At 43.5% G+C, this 12862-nt stretch overlaps 1 protein-coding gene across 1 annotated transcript in view; it reads left to right on the forward strand.

Annotated features, from left to right (window-relative positions):
* The window catches only part of ABHD18 (abhydrolase domain containing 18), a 52598-nt gene that overhangs the window by 3704 nt on the left and 36032 nt on the right, over positions 1 to 12862 (forward strand). The window contains exon 2 of the mRNA XM_065404677.1: positions 10446 to 10554. Coding sequence (XP_065260749.1) covers positions 10463 to 10554 — 92 coding nt within the window. The 5' untranslated portion in view covers positions 10446 to 10462. The remainder of the gene's footprint in view (positions 1 to 10445; positions 10555 to 12862) is intronic.

Genomic DNA, 12862 nt, shown 5'->3' on the forward strand with positions numbered 1-12862 from the left:
TTAAAACGGGGTCGCGAACCACTTTGTCATCCTGACCCACAGTTTACTCACAGCAGAGTAGTGTCGTGCTGCTGGAGACTTCCCCTGCCATGGAGAAAGGCTGGCAGCGGGGTGAGGTTCTTTTGGGGGGGGTGGAAGCAGGGGAAGGCTCTAGCAGCTCCCTGCTTCCTTCTCCCTGCTATAACCTTTCACTGACATATGTAGCTGCACACTGCAATGTGGGTATAGCTTGCTTTTCACTGCAGCATATAGCTACCCTTTGTGCCACCGATGCTGGTGTGCAGTGTAGATGTAGCCAAAGTCTGATTTGTAACGCAGGCCGAAACACCTCACCCAGTAATTTCTGCACAAGCCCACAACTTCTGTTTGACCTATAGTGCATATTTTTAGAAAAATATCTACTCCTGAGTTAGACTTCACATGATGGAGAATCCACTGCATCCCTAGGCATGTTGTTCCAAAGGCTACTTGCCTATTAAAATTTGCAACTAATTTCTAGTATGAGTTTGGCTAACTTTGGCTTCCAGCCATTGGATCTCTTTATGAGCCCTATACGATCATAAATCTCTTCCTCATGTAGGTATTTCTAGACTATGATCAAATCATCTCTTAACCTTCTCTTTGTTAAAATAAATAGATTCTTGAGATAAATAGAGCTTCTTAAGTATTTCAGTGTAAGTCATGTTTTCCAGGCTCTGAATCATTCTTGTAGCCTTTTCTGAACCCTTTCCAGGGGAGGGGGGCTCTTACTCCATTTTCAGGCCTCTTTATTTCAAATGGTCCTGAGCTGCTGGGCAGTCCTAATGTGAATAAATGCAGTTGATTGAATATATTGAATTGTCTCATCCTGTGTCCTAGCATTCCTTTTAACATGCTCCAGTTGTCTAGCAATGTGTTTTGGGGTTGATGTAATATCAGCTTATTATCTTAAAATCACTTCGGCCTGGTCTACACTAGGCGTTTATGTCGAATTTAGCACAGTTAAATCGAATTAACCCTGCACCCGTCCACACCACGAGGCTATTTAGTTCGACATAGAGGGCTCTTAAATTCGACTTCTGTACTCCTCCCCAACGAGGGGAGTAGCGCTAAATTCGACATGGCCAGTCCGAGCTCGGATGCTCTGACCAGCCACACAGGAAAAGCCCCGGGAAAATTTGAATTCCTTTTCCTGTCTGGGCAGTTTGAATCTCATTTCCTGTTTGGACAGCGTGGCGAGCTCAGCAGCACTGGCAACGATGCAGAGCTCTCCAGCTGAGATGGCCGTGCAATCCCAGAATAGAAAGAGGGCCCCAGCATGGACTGATCGGGAAGTCTTGGATCTCATCGCTGTGTGGGGCGATGAGTCCGTGCTTTCCGAGCTGCGCTCCAAAAGACGGAACGCAAAGATCTATGAGAAGATCTCTAAAGCCATGGCAGAGAGAGGATACAGCCGGGATGCAACGCAGTGCCGCGTGAAAATCAAGGAGCTGAGACAAGGCTACCAGAAGACCAAACAGGCAAACGGACGCTCCGGATCCCAGCCCCACACATCCCGTTTCTACGAGGCACTGCATTCCATCCTTGGTGCGGCCGCCACCACTACCCCACCACTGACCGTGGACTCTGAGGATGGGATATTGTCCACGGCCGGTTCCTCGGACATGTTAGCGGACGGGGAAGATGAGGAAGGAGATGAGGAGGACGAGGCAGTCAACAGCGCTTACCAAGCTGATTTCCCCGACAGCCAGGAGCTCTTCATCACCCTTACAGAGATGCCCTACCAACCCTCCCCAGCATTTAACCCGGACACAGATTCAGGGGAAGGATCAAGCGGTAAGTGCTTTAAACATATAAACCTTTATTTTTTACAAAACTTGAATATTAAGACTAAGAACAATCTGTGATTCATGATTTCTTCCCCCTGGGCGCTTAAGTAATCAGTAACAACTATTTAAAAAAAATCAAACAGTGTCCGGTTGTGCATGATTGTGCTGCCCAAGCTGCTCCACTCTTTAGTCCCTGCTACTGCAGCTATATGAAAATCCTGTCTATATGTCCGGGGATAGAGCAGTAGTCCTCCATGGACATCTCCACAAAGCTCTCCTGCAAGTAATGGGATAGCCTGTTCATCAGGTTCCTGGGGAGAGCGGCTTTACTTGGTCCTCCGAAGTACGAGACGTTCCCGCGCCAGGAGACAAGCAGGTACTCTGGAATCAGTGCCTTGCAGATCATGGCGGCATAGGGCCCCGGTCTCTGCAGGCTTTCTCGAAGCATCCGTTGGATCTCGGTGTCCGGGATCCTCATGAGAGTAATGTCGCTCATGACAACCTGCTTTGAATTAGGTAGGGGACTGTTAGTATTGGGACTGCTTGCAACAAGTTCCTTTACAGAACTGTGACCGCTGGTTTACAGCCACGCGGTGGGGGCGGGAGAGGGCCAGCATCCAGGGATCTTTCCCTGGCACATCCGCGAGGGGGTGGGACAGGGCCAGAGTTCCTGCTTGGCCGATAGCTGGCAGCACAGACTGGCAGTGCTTTCAATGTGAAAGGAGGCCAGTGGTACTCCTAAAGTTTTAATCAGCCACAAGTCTATGGCTTACCATGTTTGCCTGCTACAGAGAGTACCGTGTCCTGCCCCGGTTCCCAGATCGGCAGTGCAAAAGCCCAGGCACTGAAGGCGAGGTTCGAAAATTCGACCTTGTCCTCAGTGCGCATGTGATAGGTGTGGTTCATGGTCTTGTTCACAGAGAAAGACTATGTTCTTGATTCACAACTACATTTATCTTTCGGAGGAATTCACTGCCTTTTCCTCATTCCCACAGCCACATCTGCAACTGTCTCCCAACCCAGCCTGGCATCACACTCCCAGAGGCTAGCGCACATTAGGCGGAGGAAGAAGAAGACGCGAGAGGACATGTTCTCAGAACTAATGGGCTGCTCCCGAGCCCAGGCAGCACAGCAGAACCAGTGGAGGGAGAATTTGTCCCAAATGCACCGGACACACATGGAACGTGAGGAGAGGTGGCGGCAGGAAGACCAGCAGGCGACTCAAACGCTGCTTGGACTTCTGAGGGAGCAAACGGACACGCTCCGGCGCCTTGTTGATGTTCTGCAGGAACGGAGGCAGGAGGACAGAGCCCCGCTGCAGTCTATCAGTAACCGCCCTCCCCCGCCACCAAGTCCCATACCCCCCTCGCCCAAAGTCCAAAGAAGGAGGGGCGGAAGAGTCCGTGAAAACTCTCACTCCACCCCTGCAGACTGCTCAAGCACCAGAAGGCTGTCATTCCCCAAAATTTGAAAAGTCCTTTCCTGGCCGCCTCACCCAAGCCCCCGTCCAAGTTTCACCCCCCAGTTTCATGTGTGGTTGTTAATAAAAAATATGTTTCTGTTCATTACTGTTTCAGTCAGGCTCTTTTGAGGGAGAGTCTGTCTGAAGGGGGGGAAGGGGCTTGGTAATTGGACAGGACAGTCACCTTTAGCAGGCTACAGAGGCGGGGGCAGGTCCAGCAGCAGGGCACATACACAGTGCAGTGACTAGTTACCCTGGTCAGTCTGGGAGGTGGTTTTCATGTTCTGTGGGGGGCGGGGGGGGGGTTAGTTGCTCTGTGACTTTGTGGCGGGGGAGGGCAGTTACAGATCGTATGCAGCGGTCCTTGTCCTGGATCACAGAGCCACGCAGCAGGGGATCTGTAACCCTCCTCCCCCTGCCATAAAGTCACATAGCCCCCACATACACGCAGTCCCACTCAGGAGGGCTGGCAGGCTCCGTTGAAACAACCAGTCCGCTACTGTGAATCCTGTCATTCCTGGAGTTTAGAAGGATCATTTGCATCAGTACACTACACCCGCTCCCCACCACAGTCTGCGTCCCCGGTTTCAAAGATTTCCGCGAAAACAGTACTAAAGACAACGGTGTTCAATAACAAAAGTAAAACTGATTTTATTTTTTTGGAAGGGGGTGGAGGGGGTCTGTAACTGGAGAGGATAGTCATCCTTAACTAGGTAAAGAAACGGGGGCAGGTTCAGCTTCTCTGTACAGAAACTTAAAAGTCACTGGTTACCCTGCTCACTGTGGAACCTGGCTTTCAAAGCCTCCCGGATGCACAGCGCGTCCCGCTGGGCTCTTCTAATCGCCCGGCTGTCTGGCTGGGCATAATCAGATGCCAGGCTATTTGCCTCAACCTCCCACCCCGCCATAAAGGTCTCCCCCTTGCTCTTACACAGATTGTTGAGCACACAGCAAGCAGCTATAACAATGGGGATATTGGTTTCGCTGAGATCACAGCGAGTGAGTAAGCTTCTCCATCTCCCCTTGAGACGTCCAAAAGCACACTCCACCACCATTCTGCACTTGCTCAGCCGGTAGTTGAAGAGTTCTTTTTCAGTGTCCAGGGCGCCAGTGTAGGGCTTCATGAGCCAGGGTATTAGCGGGTAGGCTGGGTCCCCAAGGATCACTGTAGGCATCTCCACATCCCCAAGAGTTATTTTGTGGTCCGGGAAGTAAATACCTTCCTGCAGCCGTCTAAACAGACCAGAGTTCCTGAAGACGCGAGCGTCATGAACCTTGCCCGGCCATCCAACGTTGATGTTGGTAAAACGTCCCCTGTGGTCCACCAGTGCTTGCAGCACCATTGAAAAGTAGCCCTTTCGGTTGATGTACTGGCTGGCCTGGTGGTCCGGTCCCAGGATAGGGATGTGAGTTCCATCTATAGCCCCACCGCAGTTTGGGAATCCCATCGCGGCGAAGCCATCTATGATGACCTCCACGTTTCCCAGGGTCACTACCTTTGAGAGCAGTACCTTGACGATTACGTTGGCTACTTGCATCACAACAACCCCCACGGTAGATTTGCCCACGCCAAAGTGGTTCGCGACAGACCGGTAGCTGTCCGGCGTTGCAAGCTTCCAGAGGGCTATGGCCACTCGCTTCTGGACAGTCAGGGCTGCTCGCATCCGGGTGTCATTGCGCTTCAGGGCAGGGGACAGCAACTCACAAAGTTCCATGAAAGTCCCCTTCCGCATGCGAAAGTTTCGCAGCCACTGGGATTCGTCCCAGACCTGCAGCACTATGCGGTCCCACCAGTCCGTGCTTGTTTCCCGTGCCCAGAATCGCCGTTCGACAACATCCACATGACCCATTGTCACCGTGATGTCCTCGGAGCTGGGTCCCGTGCTTTGTGAGAGGTCTGTGCCAGTCTCAGACTTCAGGCCCTCACCGCGGTGGCGTAGCCTCCTCGCCTGGTTTATCTGCATCTGCCTCTGGGAAAGGTGGATGATAACCTGCGAGGCGTTGACAAGTGCCACAACTGCAGCGATGGTCGCAGCGGGATCCATGCTCGCAGTGCTGTGGCGTCTGCGCTGTCACTGACCCGAAAAGTGCGCAAACTGATTTCCCGCCGGCGCTTTCAGGGAGGGAGGGAGGGCGGTAGTGACAGACGGATGACGACAATTACCCAAAAGCACCCTCGACCCTTTTTTTTTATCCAGAAGGCATTGGCGGCTCGACCCAGAATTCCAATGGGCAGCGGGGACTGCGGGAACTGTGGGATAGCTGCCCACAGTGCACCGCTTCCAATGTCGACGCTTTCCCCGTTAGTGTGGACTCACAAAGTCGAATTACTGTCCTTAGTGTGGACACACAAGTTCGACTTTGCAATATCGATTCCACATATTCGATTTAAGTGAAATCGAAATACCCTCGTAGTGTAGACATACCCTTATACTCATGATCTAATTTCTGTTATCCTGGCCAACCTCAGATCTGTTCAAAGTACATCTCATTTACTGATTGCTAGTAGCTAAACTGAACCAAAAGCCCTTCTGTTGAATGAGCTTCTAATTGGTGATATGTAACTAGCGGGACATGACTCCATTTTGGAAACTTTTTTTTTTTAAACTTGATTGAAATCCATATTGCTAGGTGGCCCATTAACAGAAATGGAGTAATAGCTTGTGTAGCTATCAGACTTTTTTTTAATAATTTTTCTGGGAGATGAGCAGAATAGACAGGCAGTAATGCTTAGAGTAGTTCAGAAATCAGGTGAATAAAATGAATAAACAGGGTAACAAAACACATTAGCAAAGGAGGAAAGACAATTGAGATCAGTAAAATATTTACTAGTGAGTCATTAAAGATCAGCACTGAACAGCAGCCAAGAACAGTAGCTAGAACCAAAGCAACAATTTTCAAGGTTTCTCAGTAAGTAAGGAAGCAAAATTTGTTTTGCAAGGGATGTTTGTTTTTGGTGTGATTCTAACCTTGGCAATGGTGCCTTTTCCTTTCATTTTATATGGAGAGCAATATTGCCATAGTTGCAGCAGAGTTATAGTTTTCCTTTCTGAAAGCAATTGTACTGGTTTACCAGTGTTTCTGATCTTGGCATGTTGCAAGATATCTATCTTCAAAATCATGTTGTTCTGATGGTCCTCACATACACGTTTCAATACCAATGTGACTGATGTCATGTCTCAGATTATTTTATATGACTTAAGCTTTTCATTAATCTAATTTTAAAAGACTAGAAGGTACTGAAGTGAAGACAGTGGGCTAAACTAAGCAAGCTGGGGATAAGAATAACGTGACTTTAAAGTTCGCTGCTTGAGACTGGCAGGGCTAGGAATTAAGGCTTCATACTACTAGAAAGCAAAATTTCCTGGCTTTTCAGTGGTTATAAAGCACTTATTTCTGTCCCTTAAGTTTTATATGTCAGAATTTAGGACTGTTACTGGTTCTTTGGAGAAGCAGTATTTTGGGGGAGTCAGGGAGGGGTTATGTTACACAGATTCAGTTTGAGTATAGGTTTCAGAGGGGTAGCCGTGTTAGTCTGTATCAGCAAAAACAACAAGGAGTCCTTGTGGCACCTTGGAGACTAACAAATTTATTTGGGCATTAGTTTTCGTGGGCTATAACCCACTTCATCAAATGCATGGAGTGAAAAATACAATAAGCAGGTATAAATAGACACCACATGAAAAGATGGGAGTTGCCTTACCAAGTGGGGGGTCAGTGCTAACAAGGTCAATTCAGTTAGGGTTCGAAATTCATTTCGAACAGTTGACAAGAATGTGTGAGTATCAACAGAGGGAAAATTATTTTTTTGTAGTGACCCAGCCATTCCCAGTGTTTATTCAGGCCTAATTTGATGGTGTCAAGTTTACAAATTAACTCCAGTTCTGTAGTTTCTCGTTGAAGTCTGTTTTTGAAGTTTGAAGCTTCTGCTTACAAAAATACAAAAATGTTTATTCTAAATATTTTTATTTTGTTTAGAAATGGCTGAGAACCTTCAATAGTTGGCTTTATAGATATGCAAAGTACTACATTATTAGTGTGTTAACACTAATCATTTTTTTTATATTTAAAAGAGCTTGCAATTGGAGTGTGGTATGGGCTCAAGTTAACAGCATTTCAGATACAAAACTAGATGAATTAAAGAACTACAACTGCATAAATCAAGGGTTGTAAGCAAGGTTCCTTAGATCATGCAGTGGATAGAGATTTGGAAATATGCTGATTATCCCACTTATCAGTACATGTTTCATACAACAAATGGTGTTTTGTTATACATTTAATTTTTTAATTGATATTAAATCATCTATTTTCTTAGGTGTAGAAAAATCCTGAAACTTTAATTGGAAGATCTTATACTCTGTGACACACACAACCAATAGCTTAACTTTTTTGCCTGGTGTATCAAGTGCACAGAAGTGGCTCCCCATTATTTTAGTAAGTGTAGCTTTTTAACTAAAAGTTTGTCAGTAAACTACCATTTACTGATCAAACTTCAACATAAGTAAGAAGTATCCTTCACTGAAAGGAATGCTGTCAAGGATTTTGATAGTATGATTTTCCAGTCATACCCCTTAATCAAGGGTGGCAAAGTCCTAATGTATGTGCAGTTATACCTTAAATAAGTCCTTTTACCATTATAACCTTTGTTTGGGGAACTGGTATAAGCTATACCGGCAAAAGAAATGTTGCTGGTATAAGCTGTCTCTCCATTGGGAGGATTTGCTGGTATAGCTCTATCAGCAAACCCTTTCTAGTGTAGCTAAAGCCTCAGTTACTGTCTCAGAGCTGCTAACTCTCAATTCATTGCAGCACTTCTCTGAAGAATGCTAATTTTGCAATATTGTTTTCTTGGCTATGTCAGAGACCTGTAGGAGGAATCACTCTGATTCTGTGAGATACAATGACTTCAGGTTTGCAAGAACAAACAAGTTTTAATAGTTAAATGGGAAATTAAGAATAAAATTAATTTCAGCCTGTATATTCTTCCAAAACTCAATAAGGACAAGGCACTCCTGTAGCAGTGTTCCTGTACCCCACATTTCTAGCAAGCATCCATATCCTTAGCATCAGTCTCTTGCATTTTTGTAGGGAGTTGATGTAATCTGAATTAAAGCTTTCGTTTTATATGTTGTTGAAGGAAATGGACTTTCCTTTCTGAGTTATAGCACTGATCACAAAATTAAAGGCAAGCAAATTTAATGATAGATATTGGGACCATATAATTGCCTGCTGAATAGCATCCTCTCACTTCAGTACATCAGTAATAGGTCTGTGTCTTGACTTCAAAGAGAATTGCAATTTAAAGCGCATTACGAATTTTCTAGAATTTGTATGCACTGAGAAATGTAGGGAGAATTGGTAACAAAACTCTGCTAATCACGGGATTAGTTTTTTAAGTAATAGGATGTGCATAGTGCAAGGTTGACAAAGAAGTATGTCTGTTCTATAAAAGAGCTTTCCATGAAAAACTGGATTAATGATAATGGGGTCTTCCCAGATCTGAAAAGCATTTTCTCCACTCAGATTAGTTCATGTAAAATGACCTATTTTCAGCATGATAAATAGATGTTATTCCACAGAGCATATACATTTCTCTTTTATCTGCAAGAAAATCAAATTCCCCAAATTTTTTTCAAGCTCTCTCAATCTACTAGGATTCCATTCCTAAAACTTGGCAGCGTTATTGTGCTCTGGGTAACTTGTGTGATCTGGGAATTTCTAACATCACTGAGTAACCTGCTTTGTGTCCCCCAAAGTTTACCCCTTTGTAGAACAAAATAACCTAATTACAATTAAGATGCATTTCTTCCAAATTATTGTCATGATACACCTCTACCTCGATATAACACTGTCCTCGGGAGCCAAAAAATCTTACCGCGTTAGATAGGTGAAACTTCATTATATCAAACTTGCTTTGATCTGCCAGAGTGTGCAGCCCCCTCCCCCCGGAGCACTGCTTTACTGCGTTATATCCGAATTCATGTTATACCGGGTCGCGTTATATCGGGGTAGATATAACGTGTACTAATGTGTACTGATATAAAAACATAACTTGTTTGTGGATAAGATAAGTACTTATCACTCTGGTAACTTTGGATAATTAGTTTTCCTTTGAATATGGAAATCAAAAACGAACCTGTAAGGAAATGTAATGGTCAGAAATTTAACAGTATTTGAAATTATGATTAAAATGTTTTTCACATCTATTCAAAAATTGAGACTAGAACAGAGGGAAGAGGTTGAAATGTAGCTGATGGAACATGAATCTGAATTTCTTCTAGCATCTAAAATTGAAGATCCATATCTATGCTTCAAATCCAATTTTACAAAATAGGATGCATCATAGTTTGTTGCATCAAAATGATAGTTTTACTTCTGCAGGTTTTCTCTGGAAGATGAGAGTGGAATCCAGGGACTGAATGGGCGTAGAAAGGTTTTCTTCTAAGTTGTGTAGGGTTACCATACGTCCGTATTTTCCCGGACATGTCTGGCTTTTTGATTCTTAAATCACCGTCTGGGAGGAATTTTTAAATATTTAAAAACGTCCGGGATTTTGCCATTATTATTTTTCCCCAAAGAAGAGTTGGTCATTCGAGAAAGAGAGTGAATGTTGATCATTTGAGAGAGTGCTCGCTTTTCCCCCCTAGCTCCCAGTGCTTTCACTGCAAAACAGCTGTTTCATGCAGCTGGAAGGGAGGGTGGAGGAGGGGAAATGCAGTGCGCTCATGGGGAGGAGGTGGGGCTGGGGTGGGAATTTGGGGAAGGGGTCCAATGGGGCAGGGAGGGGGCGGAGTTGGGGCGGAGACTTTGAGGGAGCGGTTAGAATGGGGGCGGGGAAGGGGTGGAGTTGAGGCGTAGCCGGGGCCCCCCATGGAGTGTCCTCTTTTTCAATGTTCAAATATGGTAACCCTAAAGTTGTGCCTACCTGAGCCCTCAAAATTATGCACTACAGATTGTGCAGGTGTTCAAAATATGAACAGTTGGACTCTTTGGGCTTTGCTCCCCTTCACATGGGTTTGACTGGGTTCTTTGGGCTTGACTTTCCCTCAGAGGGGCTGTGATGCCTTGTTGAGCTTCTTTGCTGTGGCTGCTTCTTGGCTGAGAAGAAAAAATAAGTGATATTCTTCCAAAACCACCTACTTAAGGCCTCATTTCTACCTATTTTCTCCTTTTAGATGTTAGCTTGCTACTAATGGGTGTGAGTAAACTGGATATTTTGTACAGACGGCTTCTACTCACTAAACTTTTCATTCGAGGATGGGGAAGACCAGAAGATCTGAAAAGGTGATTATTTTTCCTCACAGAAAAAAATCAGAATATTTCATACTGCTAATCTAAGTAAATTTATTTTAAATACTATGAACAGATAAATGTTTTTTACTAAAAATACAATGTTTTATTTTCAATTTTCTAAAAAAAGTAAAACACCACACTATAGGACTAATTAGACTTCAGAAACTAAATAAATATTTTAATTTTTAAATTAATATATTTTTCCTTACCACAAAATAGTTTAGTGTATAAATGCAAGATGCTGTTACAGTCTTTGTTTAAAAACAAAGAATCCAATTAATGGAAACTTAAACATGCTGGTGTAGGATAACATTTTAAAAGATCTTGAATTTATATAAAGCTAGCTGGATCGTTTGTGTTGTCCAAGGACAACGCTTGTAAAACTCTTTGGAAGGAGGCATCTCCTATAAAATTAGAAAAGAACTAACTCGGTTTCTCTTTTACTTAATGGTTTATAAAGAAGTTAGTTTGCCAAATACAAACTTTAAAACATATAATGTAGGATAGGTATAAGCCTTGCTTTCTCCATTTGGTTTCTTGGAAAAACTATGGCTAAATTTTGCACATCCATTTTTAATGAGTTATATAGAGAGAAAAATCTCCTTTTAGAGTTGATTAAGAACAAGAAAGAGCTTTTGCTTTGTAGTTTTTGATTTCATGTTTGTTTAAGGTTTATATATTAGCATGATATATTCCCAAAGATTTAATGTAAAATAGTTTAATACAATGTTAATTCCTCTTAATGAATCTTTGAGTGGATTGATTTTAAAAGGCTTTTGCTTTTATACAAGCAACTTACTATGGTTTCTTAAGTTTTAAATATTGAATAATTGAGTGTATAAAATGCATAATATATATTATATTAGACTAAAATGAAAATTATAGATCTAAATTTCTGAGAAATTGACTTTGTGCAAACATAAACACTACAAACAAAGGACTACATTGAGCAAGAAACTGTGTTGAGGAAGTTTTGTCTGTAGCAGTTGGTGGAGATCTGTAAATGTACATTGAGACTACCAGAGAGGTATAGTAGTTAACCTTGCAACAGTTCATCCTTAAATGGAATTAGATAGCTTAGCCTCTTTTCCCAACAACCATTTGTCTGGTTCGTCTGTTTAGAGTTGTCCAAATTCAAACAAAAGCCAAATTTCAAAATTTACTGCAAAACAAAATTTTTGAAAACATTTTGTTTTGGGTAAATGAAAACATTTAATTTTTATTTTGAAATCTTTAATTTTTTATAATATTAAAACAAAAAAATCAAAACAGCATTTCGACCTTAGCAAAATACTTTTTTCAATTTTTTTAAAATGAAATTTTTCAAAATCAACACATTCTCTCAGAAAATTTCAGTTTCAATGAAACAGCATTTTTTTTACAGGGGGAAAAAACATTCTGTTATAAATTTTTCAACAAGATGTACTATTTAGCTTGTAATCTCTCGGGGGCAGAGTCTGTTTTGTATTTGCACAGTGCCTCGCACAATGAGGACTCAATCTCAGTTGGCACTGCTTTAATGCTAACACTAGTAATAATGGTATTAACTATTCCAAGGTATTTTAAGGATTATCATTCGTTAAATTAATTCCAAAATGTAGGATTCTTTAAGTGGATTGTCCACATATATTCCACTTCAGGTGCACCTGAACCTCGTGCACATGAGACCCTTTGAGTAGCAATGTCTGTTGGGGCTGCACCTGTGACCTGTGCATCCTCCAGCATTCTATAGACAAAGGTATAAAGGGCAGAGGCAGACTCAGTTGCTTTCCAGTTCATTCTTTCCTCCTGTGAGTGCAGGAAGGAATGGCTTCCTTCCTGCCGCTGTGTATGTGCTGTTCCTCCACTCCAGAGTCAGGCAGAACATCCTTCACTGCAGCCCAGTCCTCTGAAGAGAGAGGCCTGAAGGAACACTGTTCCTATGATGGGAGACCTAGATCGTCCTCTCCAGTTCCAAACAGATCACCCTAGGAGGGAAGTCAAGGCACAGGTCAGGTCCCACTGGCCTTGGTGCACTTTTCAATAGTCATTGATGTGCCCAGTATATGTTACCAACGATCCAAGCAGCTGACACTGAAGCCAGCTTCAAGAGCACTCTTCAGACCTCTCTGGGCCAGCACTGAAAGCACATTCTTACCAAGACTGTGCCTTTGGTAACGAAAACTTTGGCACCGACATCTTTCACGCCAACTTGTTGATGGTACCGCAACTCTTCTTTCTGAATCTTCACCTCTGGAGCTTCTCTTTGCAGTACCTACACAGTTCACAGGACTGGGAGAGTTGACAGTTCTGGACTAGC

The sequence above is a fragment of the Emys orbicularis genome, chromosome 5 (genome assembly GCF_028017835.1).
Source record: "Emys orbicularis isolate rEmyOrb1 chromosome 5, rEmyOrb1.hap1, whole genome shotgun sequence".
NCBI classification, from domain to species: Eukaryota; Metazoa; Chordata; order Testudines; family Emydidae; genus Emys; species Emys orbicularis.